The 17499-nt window shown below is 53.0% G+C and overlaps 5 protein-coding genes across 5 annotated transcripts; all 5 read left to right on the top strand.

Moving 5' to 3' along the window:
- Positions 1-131: 131 nt before the first annotated feature.
- On the top strand, positions 132-1329 carry B0H65DRAFT_512795 (uncharacterized protein; the record flags this gene model as incomplete). The annotated part of the gene is made up of 4 exons (XM_062828601.1): positions 132-169; positions 235-577; positions 627-1099; positions 1146-1329. 4 exons carry the CDS (start codon positions 132-134, stop codon positions 1327-1329), a joined length of 1038 nt encoding a protein of 345 aa, XP_062676750.1.
- Positions 1330-2747: 1418 nt separating this feature from the next.
- B0H65DRAFT_437053 (uncharacterized protein) lies at positions 2748-4829 on the top strand (the record flags this gene model as incomplete). Its single annotated transcript, XM_062825283.1, has 2 exons — positions 2748-4235; positions 4296-4829. The coding sequence occupies 2 exons, from the start codon at positions 2748-2750 to the stop codon at positions 4827-4829; spliced, it is 2022 nt and encodes a 673-aa protein (XP_062676749.1).
- A 1386-nt stretch (positions 4830-6215) lies between these two features.
- Positions 6216-8353, top strand: B0H65DRAFT_77015 (uncharacterized protein). Its single transcript, XM_062831390.1, has one exon. The coding sequence runs from the start codon at positions 6317-6319 to the stop codon at positions 8177-8179; it is 1863 nt and encodes a 620-aa protein (XP_062676748.1). The 5' UTR covers positions 6216-6316; the 3' UTR covers positions 8180-8353.
- Positions 8354-14170: 5817 nt separating this feature from the next.
- Positions 14171-15343, top strand: B0H65DRAFT_76964 (uncharacterized protein). Its single transcript, XM_062831389.1, has 2 exons — positions 14171-14564; positions 14636-15343. The coding sequence occupies exons 1-2, from the start codon at positions 14346-14348 to the stop codon at positions 15119-15121; spliced, it is 705 nt and encodes a 234-aa protein (XP_062676747.1). The 5' UTR covers positions 14171-14345; the 3' UTR covers positions 15122-15343.
- Positions 15227-17234, top strand: B0H65DRAFT_76818 (acyltransferase family-domain-containing protein). The gene is made up of 3 exons (XM_062831386.1): positions 15227-15603; positions 15668-16295; positions 16357-17234. Exons 1-3 carry the CDS (start codon positions 15565-15567, stop codon positions 17133-17135), a joined length of 1446 nt encoding a protein of 481 aa, XP_062676746.1. The 5' UTR covers positions 15227-15564; the 3' UTR covers positions 17136-17234.
- The last annotated feature ends 265 nt before the right edge of the window (positions 17235-17499 follow it).

Raw genomic sequence — 17499 nt, 5'->3', positions numbered from 1 at the left:
ACGCGATTCCGACCATACTTTCACATCAAGAAGAAGAGCGGATCGTAGCCTATCTCCAAGGATGAGACGGCCCTCCTCATCGTCTGTCCAAACAAACAGCCGGCCGAGGTCGCAATACGAACCAAGAGACGATGGGTCCAGCAGGGCCTACTCCTCAGCACCAAGAGAAGTGAATCGTATCCCATCACCACCGGCATGGGGGAGCCAGCGGCATACAGTCTCTTTCTCAGCCAGCCATCGGCCTGGATCACACCGCGATTATAGAGAGAATGAATCCTACTCTTCAGCACCAAACAGAAGAGCGGATCGCAATCCATCTCCAACGAGGATGCAATATCCTTCGTCATCCACCCGAGCCCATAGCCCACCGGGATCACGACATGATGCAAGAGAAACTCTTCCAAGCACATCAGCACGAGGCACAAGAGTAGATCGCCCAGTTTTATCATCTGTGGGATCGAGTTCCTTGCCTGCAGATTGGAGAAGAGCGCCGAGGTCACATCCTTCTGAACGCAAACGACCGAAGAAAAAATCTGAAGACTCGAACGCTATTGGTCGTTCTGCGGCATCACATACCGTACGTGTCCGCCTACTCTTTCAAACTCTTGTATCTGTATCTCTGACAGCGTCGCCAGAAGCCATTGCCAAACCGCCAGCAGAGACAGAAAACCAATGGCAAAGGCCGCGGTCCTGAGAATTCCGTCAGTTGTGATGCCTTCGACAATGCCCACAACACTCAACAAAAACCGGCTACCGTTAATGCAAAAGCTCAAGCAGCAGGTGATAAGGCCAATGGGAGCAAAAGGCCACGCCGGTGTTCAATGACCCCACAAGCTATATATGAAAGAGCGAAGTATGATAAACGAGTAAAGGAAGGCCGCTGTGTTCAATGTGGGGTGCTGCTTACGAGAAAGGATAGATCCTCAAGATATTGTGAGAAACATAGAAAACGAAAAAACTGGGATATGAGTGAGGGTCGCAAATTGAAATGGATCAAGGGTCAGTGCAAGGACTGCCCGCGGCCGGCCGTAAAGGGAGGCAGGCTTTGTAAACTTCACCGTGACCTAAGAGCCCAGGCTGAGCGGGATAGAAGAAGACTGTTGAGAGAGAATAATGGATCCAAGGAGGATGCTGCGGGCACAGAGGTGGCAGACCCTGACGCTGCAAACTCGGAATCGGAGGGTTCGCAAGACCAGACAGATGGGAAGGAGTTCTCAGGAGGGGAATCTACGGATACTGGAGAGGATGACTCTGATATGGATGGAGCTGCCCACGAGCAACTGGATTCTTGCTTCTGAGGATTACGGGACGAAGAGTTATGGGGTGTAAAGGGTTTTTAAAGTGACATCGACAAAGGATCAGCGCTATGAACATGGATTAGGTGTGTAATGGGTCGATAGAGTGTATCCGTGTTGATCAAAGAATGGACAAGAAAATGGGAGTCCTCAGCGAGATAGTCGATGGTGGATTGTTTGGGCATAGCGACAGAAATGGGACGGGTGTTCACGTTCCTCAGCCTCTAGACTTCATTGATTACTCTTCAAAGCACTATTCATCAGTTCTCTGCTCTCTAAAGGCATTCATATGCGAGCTTTGTGATCAGTTCATTCGCCCAACATCTCCCATGTTGGGTCCCCGGAACAACTATTAGTCACCAACATCAACTTCTCTCAGCCCTCGGGCCTCGGCACGCATCACTCGAGATTCGATACTCAAACCTTGGAGTGTACCACAAACTCCTGGTGTCCCATTCCCAGTGTCCCAGCCCCGGTGTCCAGTCCCGGTGTCCACTCCCGGTGTCCAGTCCCGGTGTCCAGTCCCGGTGTCCCACTCCCGGTCTGCCACTCCTAAGTCCTGGTTTCCAACCCGGTCTCCAACCCCCAGTCTCTGAGTCCGTCGTCCAAGTCTTAGTCCGACCATCATCCCCATCCCCATCCCCATCCTCGTTGGCCATCCTGCCACCTGCCACCTACCACCTGCCGTTCCCTCTCAAATCGCAGCCAGCATAGCGCAAGACAGCACCTCCGTAAACAAAAGCTGTAACAAAACTCCTTCTCCGCGATGTTCTTTTGAGGGTTTCCCATCGTTTTTAACCTTGAACAAAGGACATTGTACCGTCGCTAACATCTGTTCAGACTTCGGCCCCAGCATAATGGAGGGCAGAACTAGGAAGACGTTTGACAACAAAGGTTCCACGGGACCACGGGAAAGGGCGGGACAATGGACCCTTCCGAGGAGGAGGAGACAATGGGTCTTTGCGAGAATGCGAGGGAAAGAGGACAAGGTGGGCTGGGCCAGGGTGGTCAAGGAGGGGGACTAAGACTGGGAGGTAAACAATGAGATTGTACTGGCTACCTTATGCGAGCTTGCCGAGGACAAGGAGCAATGATCATGATCCATTGTTCTTCTCTTTGATACGATGGCTTCCAGAGGCCGAGTGTACTATCTTTGGACTCATTATCTTCGTCGAAGACGGGTTAAATATCTGCGACCATGGCCGTTATAATGCGACTGGAGTTGTTTTTTCCTTATTCGATTTGGTGAACATCAGCAGCAGTTGAGAGTCGACTCGGACAGAAAGAAGACGGTTCTGAACGACAAGAAAACGAGAGAGCAAGAAACAAACCCAGAGAGAAAACAACCAAGGAAGCTGGAAGTAATCGTCTCCAGCCTCGCCCACATCGGTGGCAGCTACTAGCAATCCTACCTAGCAAGGATTCCTACTCCTTGAACCTCAAACAAGCACCATGGAACCCGACGCCCCCACCCACGATGACCCCAAGTCAGTCTATCCAACCCAAGCCCAAGCCAATGACTCGTGGTACGCGGGCGATGGCGATGAGATGGATATAGATCTGATAGATCCGGCATTGCGCGACCCGTACCCCCCCGTCACTCCTAACCCCCGTGACCCCAATGCCTCTCCTTCCCTTTCTCCCCCTCCTCCTCCCCCTCCTCCTTTCCCTACTCCTTTCCCTCCTACTCCACAACATCCGCAACCACCGCAGGATCAACCCCGTATACCCCTCGAGGTTATGAAGCGTATTGAAGCCAACGTCGCCAGGGTGCAGGCCGCGATTAATGCCATGGGCCCATCTCAGTCTCAGAACCAGAATCAAGATGCCCAAAACCCCCCTTCCACACCCCCCAACCGGTCCATTGCTCCCAACCCCGAAGGAGAACAACGCAACAACGTTCCATCCAGCCCCGTTGACTTTACAGGCATTCTGGAACGTCTCAAGAAGACTCTTGACAACGTGCCCGACGATCCCCCTGATCTTCCTCCTCTCACTCTTCCACCTCGAAAACGCGGTATCCTGAGAGTCGATGACCTCTTCACCCTCCTTCGTGCCGCTCCCCCCAGAGTAGGATGCGTTATCCCCAACTCCGAGAGACAGATCTGGTACAGACCTACTCAAGAGGATTATGTGGAGCTAAATCACAATGGCGTGGTGGATATTTTACAGATCTACCTCGACAAGCCGTCGTACTTGACCACGTACCTGACCAATGCATGCGGGTTTGTGCAATCGTTTATGTACGACCAAACTCAGTGGTGTAATTGTCGGTATGATCCCGAAAACACGAGGTTCGCGAGGGGTGACGAAACGCTGGGCGGGAACGGAACTGGTGCTTTGGTCGTTGGGTACAGAACGCCTTGGGCTCCGATCTGTAATGGGTGTCGAGGAGATAGGAGTGTGGAGGTAAGGGTGTTGGATTATTTGGCTAGGTGGTTCAGTTTCCCGGTTCCTGAGGGGAGCGATATTTTGGATGTTATGGAGGCCTGGGAGCAGGCAGAACGGTTCCAGCAAGGAGGAGATGTTGCTGGACCATGGACGCCGAACGGGCCTCCGCCAGAGCCTGAAGGTCAGGCTGAGATTGAGTTGACCGCTCATTCAAAAGCCTTGTCTCGCAAGTTTCAGGGTCTGCTTCAGGGGTTCTCGGGCGGGGTGTTGGATGGAACGAATGCTGGAGATGTCAAGTCTCCTACGAGAAAACCGAAGCGCCGACGTTATGAGGGAGGGGATGAAACGGGCGAGAGCCACAAGCGTCAACGTGTTGTGGAGAAGCGCCATCCTCTTCCTGGTGGACCTTTTCTCCATGATCCCTTTGTTGATGGTGCATCGGCAGGCGTTCCTCTTTCTGGTGGTGATCCTTTCGAGGATGCTGGGGGTCCTATGATGCTGGATGATGATGATGATTGGGCTCCTGCTGCTGCTCCCCCTCCCATGCCGGTTTTTGTCCCGAGGCGTATCATTACACCTCATTCCGAGAGAGCTAGGCTCCTCAGAGAGGCTGCCATGGGTTTCCCTCCTCCCAACAGTCCCAACACTCCTTACGTCGCCACCGCCAACAACAACAACAACAACAACAACAACCCGCTGGTTCCCCAGCGACCCCAACGACCCCAGGGCGCCAATTCCGGGGGCATCCCACCCAGAGCCACGGCTGCGGATGCGCATGCACGCCTTACTGCGGAAGGGAAAGAGTATGCCGAGTGGGCAGTGGACCTTCCGTGCGGGCAGCATTGCATTAATTGCAAAAACGTTCGAATGAAGCCAGCGAAAAAAAACACGAAGAAATGCCAGAAATGCGTAGATACGCACGCTAAGATACGTGAAATCAATAGAGAGCGCGGCTATTGTACGAACACAGGATGTAATCGGCACATGGGGACACCAAGACCTTTGAAGGCCAACGGAGAGCCTTTTGCATACTGTCTGCAGTGTAGGGAGAAAGGTAAGCAGAAACATCAAAAAAGGACCAAGAAGGGTCAAGGTGGTGGTGGAGGAAGTGAGCAGGGAGGTGGTCAAGCACAGGCAGCTTGAAATTTGTCAACCTTGAAGTACACGGAATCCAAAGGCAGCGGAGGAAGAGGACAGGAATGAAGAGAGAGGGAAACATGTGATGGTGACTAGGTTTAGAAACAGGTAGGTATGTAGTTGGGTTTGTAAGCAGAGATATCCTTGAAGAAAATGGAATCCAGAGCCAAATGACGGTCGGGTGCCGTGGTGCCTTTTTCTGCGAGCTGTGTGAAGTCTGAAGGCCATGACTTGGATTGATGATTGATGATGTAAACAGAGCCCCTGACTAAAAGCCCTGATGATGGAGCCCACTTGGGTCTCCCTCTAGGTATGTGATGAAGGCAAGCATTGTTGCCTACTGTACGTGCCAGCAAAAAGCTACCGTGGAGGTCCGAAGAGCTGCCGGGGAGTGTTCAGGGCTACCGTGGGATGACAGGACTGCATATTTGATGTCAGCAATCATATCCCTTCTTTGAGGATGCATTAGAAGAATCCAAACCCTTGAAGTGTGACTGACGGCTTCCACTTGTCTGCCACAGCGGAGGTTTGAACAGACAGAGACACCAAGATCTCACTTGCACGGCCCTCCAGGCTGTCAGGCACTGTGTCTTTCCAAGGCGTTTCCGGAAATGAATAGGCTGGTCACTCAAATGAGAATGAGGAACTCGAGTAGATCCATCTGAAGTCATCCATACCAAAATGGGAATGTGAGTTTGGAAAGGAATAATCGGACGCCGTGGTCGGTGTTGTGGCGGCCAGAAACTGCACTCGGCCTGAAATGCAGACTGCGGAGAGGTGAGGGGAAAATGTCATGTCCAGAAGAGAAAACGAACACCAGATTTCCAAACGGCCGGACAGAGGAAACGGTCACTCCTTCATGTCAAACGCCCTGAATGTCGTGGATCGTCACTGCCTGGTTGTCAATGCCGATGTTGATGAAGGACAGAGGAAGTCACTGAGTGCAGCAGCACAGGCCACTGGCCAGTTGCCTGCCCGCGGGGCTATGACTGCGACAAGTACCTAGGTGCTGTGGCAGGCACGATGAACGCCTACAAGAAAATGCAAAGTGGGAATGAAGTCCCGGCAGGCACCACAGAGGTACGTACCTCGTCAATATCCACTTTTTGTTTGCTGCCCCTCCATTGATCGCATGAATTCTGGTGTTTACTTCATGTCCTCCATGATCTCCACCACGATCAATATCAACATCACCGTCATCATCCTCACCTCTCGGGCGCTTTTGGCGGACGACCCTTTTCCCTGAGACCTCCGACTTCATTTATTCGACCATTATTCGTTACTTTTTGACTCGCTTTGAAACAGGATTCGGCGCGTCGTTGTCGGTATCGCAGTTGCAAATTTCAGTGGCACTGCTGCATCTTTGGACTTGACCTCTTTCATAGCTCTTGGGTTCACGTCTGAACTTTCGCGGCCACCTGCAGTCCTCTACATCTTGACTCCTCCGCCATCGGCTGTATACTTGAGCCCAACCCATCTCCTCAAAACCAGCCATGCCAACATCACCCGGCTCGGCCAAGAAGCGCAAGGCATCCGACATGGCCGACACAGAGTCTGATCCTCACCGGCGGCCGGAAAACCCTTCCTCACCCAAGCCAAAATCCATCATGGATCTTCCCCCCGAACTAGTCAACCAGATCCTCGATCATCTCATCCCCAGCCTGCCCGAGATAGGCGAGCCAGCTCCAGAAGCCTACGACAAGCTTGTCCGTGAAGACCCATGGTACGACTTTACTCGCCGTCGCAGCGCCTTGCGCAACCTCTGTCTCGTCTCGCACTTCTTCGCCGATCTTGCTCGCCCGTATCTCTACCACACCATCGCCATAACCAGCGAAGAGGTCCTTGTGCTGCTCTTTCGCACCATCACCGAGAATCCAGAGTACTGCGGTTGGACCCGCTCCCTCAGCTGCCACATCACCTTGACCAACAGCCGAGTGGTTCGCAAGACTAAGCGCTGTCTCAACAAGTTTCTTCCAACCTGGCGGGAAGGCAAGGGGTTGGTCTTTATCACCGGTTATCTCGAAAGCCTGCAAATGCGGCGTGCTAGCACTGATCCGGAAGAATACTACGAGATGGCCCAGGGGATATTCGGCATGACCATTACCGCCCTGTATTCACTCGAGACCCTGCTGCTGCAGCTTCCTGCGATTGAGGATGACCGCGATTATTTCGAACTGATAAGCTGTCTCAGAATCACAATGTCCTACTTCAACACGGAGGAGGGCGAAAAGTGCCGTGGCTATCTCGCCATCCTTCCCGAAGATGTCAGGACCATGATCCCCGACCGGCTCGAGTCCGAGGCCCTCACCCCCTTCCAGCACCTCACCACTCTTCTCCTCCAAGGTGACCCGTCAGTCGAGGACCCTACCACGCTCGACGAAGACGATTCCGATACCGGCGACCCTCCCGAAGTCTTCGGTGTCCAGACCCGCCACTATCACCCTCTTTTCGAGCTTCTTCCCGCTCTCACCACCCTCGAAGTATCCACTGACGACGGCCTATTTACCTTCTTGGACGGCGAGGAGGACTTGACCGATGTCTTCGCCAGACCCATCACCTCCTTTCATTTGAGCCCCGCCAAGCATGTCTACCTCCACTCTTCAGTCGCCGACCCGCGCAACATCGGCAGGATACTCAGACACGCGACAGACCTGGAGACGCTCTACATGTTTCCCCGAAGGGTGGACAGCTTCCATAGGATACCACCCCAGGATGCAACCCAGGCGGACGAGGATTGCTTAGATCAAGCGTTGGTGAAATACGGGAAGAAGCTGAAACATCTGGATCTTAACTGGTTTGACTGCCAGGGTTTAGAGGCCAGCATCGGCGTTGGCGGACGGCTCTCAACTCTTCCACAACTGAAGGAGGTGGAAAAGCTGTGCATTCAGTTCGTCATGCTGTACGGGGATCTGCCAGCGGGCGAGCAGATGATGCAGCAAAGGCCAGTGGTGGATCTGTTACCGCCCAACCTGGTTGAGCTGACCCTGGAGGATTGGTGGTGGGACAGCCTCGATGATTTCGACACATTCTACCGCTGGTCGGACGAGCAAAAGGAAGCCCATTACCGGGAAAAGAAGGAATACAGGGAGACGGTTCTGGACATGATGAAGGGCCTTGCTTCTGTTTCAGGGAGGAACGCCAAACCCGGTCGGTATGGCGAGAACAAGATGCACAAGCTGAAACGGTTCCGCTTCTTTGTCAGGACGCTGCCTACATGGCTACCAGTTGACGACAAGGCTCCGGATGTGCAAGAGCTGTTCAAAGACGTTCGGGAGTTGTTTGAGAAGGCTGGGGTAGAGTTCGTCGTTGACGTCGACCAGCCCCTTGATATGGATATGGAAGAGGAGATGCAGTAGTTTGCAAGCTCCATCTGGAAGTCGCACCCATCGCTTCGATCACGGCAACAACACAAACCGTCGGCCCCCTCGCAGCCGAGTAAAACATCACTACAACCGCTCATCGACCAACAACTACTATCCGACATCTCGCTGTACCCACTGCTCCTTCGTTCACTGCTTCGGCTTCAAGCGCTTCGATACCCTATCCCACCCCGTCTCTCCCACCGCACCACTTCCCTACCTCTAATCCCCTCCTACATCAAGCGCCTCCTCGATCTCGCCTACCGCTCCTTCGCCCTCAAATGGGCCACTCTCAGCTACCTCATAGAACTCCTCTACGTCGAGCAACTCCATCTCCTCTACGTCATGTACGATATGGAATCCCTCTGGATAAGAATCGGCCCCGAATTCTTAAACAGCGTCGTCGCCCCGCTCGTGGCCTCGCCTCTGTGGTGGGCAGGGTATTTATCGGAATGGGTCGTGCAGCGCGTGCGGGGCGTTGGCTTTCAGTTTAGGGAGGCTTCCCGCGCGGAGCGGAGCAATGCGTTGATGAGGTATAACTTTGAGAAAACCTACCCACACTCTAAGGTTTGCCTACACGCACCCTAAGATCCACAAAATCACCTGGTGACAGGCCATAGCACTCGACATCCAGAAACCCACTTTTAGCCGCGAAATTTCGCCATTTCGATGCACGAAACATTCCGCTTCATTTCGTGAAATTTTTGGCTGAAATGCACGCGGTCTTCGCGATTTTGACCACGCTTTTACACCAGACGTCGCATCACCGCCTAGAGGTACATCATTACCCTACTTCGTCAACCTAGAAGCAAAGGACATTTGTACTTCAATTACATTGAGGGATCAAGAAGTGTGATAGGGATATCATAGACCTTATAGTAATATAGTAAGGGTAACGTATCAATTAATCAGCAATAAAAGGAGCGATGAGGTACCGAAAATTGTACTACGCTGGTTAGGGGGTTCACAACACTATAAACTTTTACGACTTTCTTGGCGCGCTGGGAAATGTTACGAACATTGGTCATTGGAAGACCCCAAATTACTATACAAAACGGCCGTATTTATATGACAGCTGCCAGATGGAGACTTAGGGTGCCTGTAGGTTTGTCTTGGAGTGCGGGTAGGTTTTCTCATAACTTTGATAGGTTTGATGGGAGACGGTTTTTGCGGATTCGGTGGATGGTGGAGATGGAGCTGAACCGCAATGCCGAGCGCGAGTTGCAAAGGGTGGGGAGGGAGGAGTTAATGGGGGCGGTGAGGACTATTGAGGAGTGGTGGTCGCAGCGCCTTCGGGAACGGCGGAGGCGGCAGGGGAGGGAGGAAGAGGACGAGTTTGAGGTCGAGGTCATCACTGAGGATGAAGAGGAGTTTGAGGAGTGGTGGCGGCGCTTTCATGAACGGCAGGGGCTCCATGTTGAGGAGGACGATGAGGATGAGGAGGAGAAGGAGGAGGAGGAGGAGGAGGAGTTTGAGGATCAGAACGAGGATCAGGACGAGGATAGGGAGATGTTGGAGGATGTGGATGTGGATGACGATGAATGTGAGGATGAGGATGGTGGATATGGATGAGGTCGAAGATGAGGATGAGGATGTGGATGAGGTCGAGAATACGGATGAGAACGAGAATGAGGATGAGGATGAGGATGTGGATGAGGCAGGGGACTGGACCAATTCTCGTCCTCCCCCTCAGCCTCATCCTCATCATCATCCTTAAATTCCTCCACGTCGTCGTCCTCACCGGCGAGTGAGAAGGTGATGGTTGTATGGAACATCTTATGACATGGGCACCAGCGTCAATGGACACAGGCAGCGTTAGATAGCATTTTGTGTTGACTTGGAAAAGTTAGCATCAGGGTTAGCATCAGGATTGGCGCATCAGGATTTGGCCTGGTCGGTTAATAGCACCGGGATCAATGAGTTGTATATAGCTCACAACCGTCTCAGCGATTTGAAAGTTTGACCTACATCGCTACATAAAGTGGATGTATGTCAGAGAAGCAATATACCATCACTGACCACAGCGTCCGTCCAGTTCCATTGCACAGAGGTAGGTAGATATCTTCGCCTTCTGTGCGGACCACTGCCGCTCCCACTCCTAGCATGATACGCGGACTGTTGTATCAATGCCGACAATTATTAACCCGGCTCGCCCGACTCTCCTGGTCCATCAAGGTCGGATATACGTTCCAACTCGGACTGAGTCTCTTGGGTGTCGGGCGGGAAAGAGGGAAAGAGGGAAAGAGGGAAAGAGGGAAAGAGGGAAAGAGGGAAAGAGGGAAAGAGGGAAAGAGGGAAAGAGGGAAAGAGGGAAAGAGGGAAAGAGGGAAAGAGGGAAAGAGGGAAAGAGGGAACGGGGGAAGCGGGCTGGCAATACAAGTAGAGTAGAGGTAGATATGTACGTGGGTGGCGCGCTCTCGGCTTCTTTCTTCTTCTTCTTCTTCTTCTTCTTCTTCTTCTTCTTCTTCTTCTTCTTCTTCTTCATGGGGGTGAGCCAACCGGCGGTAACAGGACGGCCGATACTGTCCGAGATGTCGACCGAGATGTCGACCGAGACAGAAACGAAGACGGAGACGGAGACAGCAGATGCAAGTGATCCCGGGAAGTGACTACCGACGTATATACTTCAGTGCCACACCAGATAGCACGGTGAGGACGGTGAGTGAGCATAGTAGGAATCAGAGAAAGAATCATTCGTACACATTCAAATTCCAGAAGATATGGACGTGCGATGTCACTAACGCAAGCAGCACCTTCTTGCACCATGATCTGTTAGTGCGCTACGTCCCCCTATTCCGGGTATCGGGACCGGGAATGCGATTTCTCATAAGCCCTATGGATGACACTTTGTCGAAAACTTGAAACTAAACTCCTGACTGAGAGACTACGAGTAAAAGCCTAGATGGCTTGTATGCATGTTCCTTCACATACTCGGATATCAGATCCCCAATAGATATATCAGCTCGCTAACAGATGTGCTTGCTACCCGAAGGCACTACTAAAATAAGAACAATTTAGTGAGCTAACTGCGTATTATTCCGATGAGGTCTTCTACTTCTTTCCAGCGAGCGGGTATTTGTCTGTCTGTCTCACATTCTCAGGACTCGATAACAATGCGGGTTGTAGTTCCGTGAATCATCTACTCTAATATTGTGGTGCAATGATAGAAGAGGGGGGAGGACGGGCTGGGGTGAGTGTTGGAGGAATAGGGAGTCGGAGAATGAAGACGGTTACGGAGATGTGAAGCCGTGAGATTGAGTGAAGCCACCGAGTATTGTATGAAGTGAGTGAGATTCGTTTGAGGCGTTCTTCTATCCCTATATACAAAGCTTAGATGTCAACCTAACTTTGATAAGCAGTGCACTAACATCTATCGCCTGAACCTCTATCGACATCTGTTAGTGCTCGTCCACGTTCCCGGTTGTGAACCATCCATCCGTCCTCAGATTTTGCGATGAGTTTCCTTTTTTTTTTCTTTTTTTGTGGCTGTGAGGTTGTCTACGCATCTACCTACGTAGGGGGTACCCCATCAAGCCCATCTCGATTCCGACTTTAAGTCGGAGGAGGAGATGTAAAATTACACTACGTCCCTGGCGGTGACTGGCGGCGGTCTGGCGGTGCCCGGTGCCTGACTGACTAGTGTATCACCGAAGATCATCCATCCACCTGTCAGATACGTACACTACTCAAACTGACAAATCCGAGGCTCTGCGAGTTGTGCATGAACCCTTTTTTTATATTTGATCCTGCAATGGATGAAGTCACGGGATCATGGGTCTTGTAATGTGTATCAGATAAACAAAACAGGCAAGTGCTTATGTCATATCCTTATTTCCCGAACCCGAACCCGCCGCCCACGAGCCGCCGTGTGCCCCAAACGGGACGGACAAGGCGAGATCAAGCTAGGCCCGGGGAGGTTCGAGAAGGATTCCGAATCTGGATCAATCTCACGATGTCATGTTGCCCATGGGGTATCACTCGCTAGTTCACTTCACTGGTAGGCTACAGTGGCTGCGCACGTTAAGAAAGGAGGCAAGACATGGGAGGCATGGCATGGCAAGCGTGGCACGGTGGCATCGGGCATATGGTCGCGTGCGCAATTGTCCGTTTGGGTTTTGTTGCGCTTGCGGGTATCGAATGCTTCCCCGGCTGTTGGTCGTTGTTGTTGGTGCTCGATAAGCGCAAGCTTGTCATCACCTCCGGGTGCAGTGTGCAGAACAAAACGTGGAGGCTGAGATGAAAGATGCTGCATGGACGATCTCGGGACCGGGGCGGGTTCGGTTTCATGTTGTTGGGAGACCCAAGCTGCCGTCTTGGGTTTCTTTGGAGCACACGGCACATGACTGGGTTCTGGAAGAGGTCTGTGAGAATCTGGAGAAAGGGCGCCGCACGGACGGATTCCTCCGTCGATGGTTGAAACCTCAAAAGATGGAAAAGAAACATGCCGACGACAAGGACATAAAAAGGGGTAAGAAATCACTGTACCTGAATTGGAATATTTGCTGTCGGAGAAGTGCTAGAAACCGCAAGCTACTATGGTGTTGTGGGTAAGTTTAACGGGTGGAGCAGGTCGTTGAACACACAGTGCCCACGAAGCTTTGGCTGTGGTGGTCCGTGCAAGGTACCTGACAGGGAGGTAAAACTTTTGCTCGCAACCGCAGTAGTGCGGTCGGTTACGCGGCCCGGGGTGGGGGTTGTTCGGGGACGGCCGGGGGTGTTCAATTGGGGATTTGGGGTTTTGATGGAGTCTTTTTGGAGACGACATCGCTTCAAGAGGTCGAAAAGGACTGAGATCGACCATAATGTCAGCGGTGAAAGCGGTCAGCTGAGTGATTTCTGGTGATGATCGATCCTGAGATATTTCTTCAGCTTCTTGACAAGGCGGAAGACGGGACTTGGTTTCCCCAAACAGAAAAACAGGAAACACAAACTGGAAGGTGATGAACAGTGATTTTGAGGAAAGCAGGAAAAGATATGCAAAAGATGGGGGTCAAAGGCTCGGTTCTCCTTGGAATGTCGATAGATTTGCTGGAAAGCCTTCTAGAAATGGGTAACGACTGGTTTATGTTTGCAAGGGTTGACCCCTAACATTATCCAGGGTTTTGGCCGGTTGACGATCGATCCAATTGCGCCTGTCGATGCGATGCTGTGTCTTGTCGCTTGTGATTGTTTGTTAGTTGCCTTTCCTGAACGCTTGTGATTGAGGATGAGCGATCTCTGGTCAAGATATACAGATGGACACTGGCTGGTGATGATGATGGATGATGAAATGTTGACGATGAAACAAGCACAGTCCCTAGCGGTAGGGCAATGAAATCTGGGGTTGACACTCAGTTGGGAGACGAGACGTGGAACAATGGAACCAAATAGGACTTAAACGGGAGTGTTGCAGCCGCTACTGTCGCATGATTCAGGTTCATTTTGGGGCCGCGTGTTCGTTACCAAATATCTCGAGCCATCTTTATCCCCGTCTTCAATGTCAGCATTGTAATCTCGGAGAGGGTTATGCAAGTGACACCGGCAAGGACGGCATCCTGTCATGGCGGCTGTGAACTTGTGATTGATGGAATGCCCCCCAAAAACCAAAGGATGACGAATCCCCATGGCAAGCATTCGCGTCCAATTGATAGAAAATGGAAATGGAAATGGACGAGAAGGATTCGACAGAACAACCAAAAGTTGAAGCGGGTGCGACACTGTGTGAGCCCAGACCGCCACTTGGACAGGGCACTGTGGTGGTTAATTCAAGTTGCCCCTCGTCGCAATTGCTGAATCAATAGTCGCAATCTCAGGGCAGCTGCATCCCCGTAGTCGGTGTTGTACCTGCTGGACTGTACCTGTGCTACTGCAAGGAACACAGACTCTCTCTTGCCTGCCGGGACCATGAGGTGGCCTCGGCTAGGACACTTCTGAGGCCTTTTCAACTTTGACGGGCATTCCATCTTTTCCTCCTTCAAAACCGTGAAAGAAGTCATCTCCAGTCGGTGAGAAAACCAACGCCAGCACCTCTTCATCAACCTCCGATCCGATGCTGTCCGCCATTTGCGATTCCATGCCCTGCCCTGGCAAAAGTGCACCGACCTTGGCCGGCAATCGTGGTGGCCAAGAGTTGGCGCATGCTTGGACTCTTGGCGGCCGTCTTGGCTCGCATTAATTCGAGGGGATGGCAGATTGGAACTTGTATGTCCCTCTCTTGGCGGGTGTGCCAAGTTACATCTCTTGGCGGGTGTGCCAAGTTACAGCACAAGCACGGGCAGGTTACAGGCGACACCAGCGGTACCCCTCTCTTCAGCGCCCTCACAGGACTCACAGGCCTCAGAATCCTTGGATCCGCCACCGTCTCTCGCTTGACAGAAATATCGAGACGATATATCTGACGGTTGTAAGATTACGGTTGATATTTATCCCTTTTTTTCTGCGGTCTTGGCTTGCTTGTTAACGTTTGTTACACAGCAACAACGAGCTTGTATAACAACAAGTAACAAGGGGAAGGCAACACTGAAGAAACACGGCCACCGCACGGAGCGACGTCGTCAACATCCCCCGTCCCCCGGCAGCCCCAAAACCCCGATTCCCAAAAAAAAGTTCAACGGCGGTCGGCGGTCCCGGTCCACAGTCCTCCACAGTCCATCTCCAGGACCCTCCTTGTGGACACCCATACCGGTACACGTACACACCACCCCAGTGCATTCGCACTCCATTCATCCCTCTTTTTCACTTCATTTGTTTCTGTCTGGATTTCCTGTTCCTGTTCCTGTCCAACTTTCTCAGTCCTGTGACGCGGCCACGCTTCCCTTTTGCATTTGGATTCCCACTTTTGCGACCACTTCGACTTTTTCGATTCGGCCACTCCTTCGACAAACCCGTACCTCTACCGTTAGTATAATCCATACAGACAAGAGAAATACCGACCGACGTCGACTAGTACGGACGGAATAAAAGACGGACAGACAAGAGAGACCCCCTTTCGATGCCCCGCCTACGCCTACAACGCCGTCCTCGATAGCGCCCGCCCGCCATCTACTACCCCCTATCCCTAGCCCGTTTCTTCTAGCTCCGCCCGGCCGCGTGTACCTCGATCCGGCCGCGTGTACCAGATCCGCATCTTTTTTATGCTTTGCCGGTCCCGCCTCTCCGGTCAACCACTCCCGACTTCTACTTTTCCGTCTCACCTCTTTTAATATTTTGTCTCGCCTCACGTTTTGCTGGTTCGGCCGACGGCATCGGACACAAAACCAAGGAATCAGAGACAAGCTTGACGCCGCTGTCTTGTGCTTCCGAACCTATACCGGAGCTGGTCACCAACATCGTCCTAGCTTCCAAACACCCCCCCTTAATACTATTACAATTAGCTATTGCGTCTCTGACGTTCATCCCGCAAGATGAGCGCTCAGAGCAAAAAGAACATCAAATGGGTCGAGGTAAGCCGTTGCCGTTCCGTTGTACCTCGTATAAGTACCTTGCTGACCACCCTTCTTCCAACAGGGCCTCCGTGGCATCACCTCCGCCCTCGTTATCTCGACACATCTTGCCCGAGCCCTGGACTTCCCACTCTTCTGGCCTGCCGATGTTAAGGACGGCACCCCGAGGTGGCTACAAGTTCCATACCTCCGAATCCCCTGGCAGGGCCGTCTCGGCGTTCCCATCTTCGCCTTCCTCACCGGCTTCGTCTGCGCCGCCAAGCCCTTGAAGCTCGCATACCAACAAGGGAACCACTCGGCTTCCCTCAAGACCGTCGCCCGATCCGCCTTCCGACGACCCCCCAGGCTGATGCTCCCGGCCGTCATCGCCACCCTCATCAGCTTCGTGCTCTCCATCTTGGGCGCCTACACGGCCTCCAACCGTTGCGACAGCTTTTGGGTCCGCTTCGACGCCCCCGATCCCGTACCTCTCGGCGAGAACTTTCGCAGGCTGTTTAGAGCCCTGCTTGATACTTGGACCACCACCGAGAATGTTTACGACAGACATCAGTGGGCTATGCGCCCCTTGCTGATTGGAGCCTTCCAGGTCTACATTGTCCTCGCCGCCACCATTGGCATGCGCTTCCGCTACCGCATCCTCGTTCACGTCCTCTTGGTCGCCTACTGGTTGTTGAACACCGGACCCTTGACTGGTACGCACACCCCTCCCTCCTCACATGCGCACATACACTAACCCACCGTCCCTGCATGCAGAAACCTTCGGCGCCAACCTCGCCCTCGGCACCCTTCTCGCCGAGCTCTCCCAGCACCGTCCCACCCAAAACTTTATCGCCAAGTACCAGCGCATCCTCTCCTACGTCATCGTGCCCATTCTCCTCCTCATCGGCGGCTACGTCGGTTCCTATCCGCACGAGCACGAGGACTGGGCGCCCTGGTCTCTGCGCCTCCACAAGTTCCTCGTCGATCCTGCCGGTGACGGCTCTCGCGGCTCGTTCATTGTTCCTAAGGGGTCCAATGCCGGTCGTCGCGCCAGCGCGTTCATGATTCAATGCGTCGCCGTCTCCATCTTCTTGTCTCCTAGCTTGCAGAACCTCCTCTCGCACCGCTTGCTCCTCTGGCTCGGCCACCACTCCTTCGCCGTCTACCTCACCCACGGCACCATTCTTAGGACCTTGGGCATGTGGATCGTCTACGGTATCTCCGGCCAGCCTTGGGAGGATCCGGGAAAGAACGAGGATGGCTCGCCCAAGGAACCCAACTGGTTGCACCCCAAGTCCAGGGGCCACAAGATGGCGAGTATTGTCATTTTCACGACCGCCACGTACATTGCTGCGTGGGCGTGGATGAAGTGGGTTGATACCGCGTGCGCCAGGGCGACGCAGTGGTTGGAGAAGAAGGTGTTTGATGATGATGAGGGGACCGAGGGAGGCAAGGCCGGTCTGGCGGAGAAGGGATATGCGAACGGAGGAGCGAGTAGGGAGCATGCGCAGCCTTTGTTGAATGGCGGAGAGGCGAGGGTGCCTCCTCCCTAAGTCATTGAGGATATGGTTCGAATTTTAGATGAGGATGCATTCGTCTGCAAAGCGGGAGGATGTCGAAGGCATATTCTGGATATTGTACAGCATTGATGCGGAGGTCCCATGGCTTAGGTGCATTGGGTGAAAGGCCTCGCTACGGGTGGAAGCCGAGATTGTGAGGAGCGCCATTTCAAGCCCTCGCTGTCCGTGGGCTTAAAGGGAAAGCCGAAGCGGATCGTCGACAAAGACACCACTCAGCATTCGGCGGCACGGAGTAGAACAAAGAGTATCTACATCACGACCCGAACCCACGCAGCCACACCCACCCAGCCAGCGGCTCTCCATCGCACGCATCATCATACCAAGATATAGAGCATGG

The sequence above is a fragment of the Neurospora tetraspora genome (genome assembly GCF_033439725.1).
Source record: "Neurospora tetraspora strain CBS 560.94 chromosome Unknown B0H65scaffold_10, whole genome shotgun sequence".
NCBI lineage: Eukaryota > Fungi > Ascomycota > Sordariomycetes > Sordariales > Sordariaceae > Neurospora > Neurospora tetraspora.
Note: the sequence above shows the minus strand (reverse complement) of the source record. Positions and strands in the feature narration are given on the sequence as shown.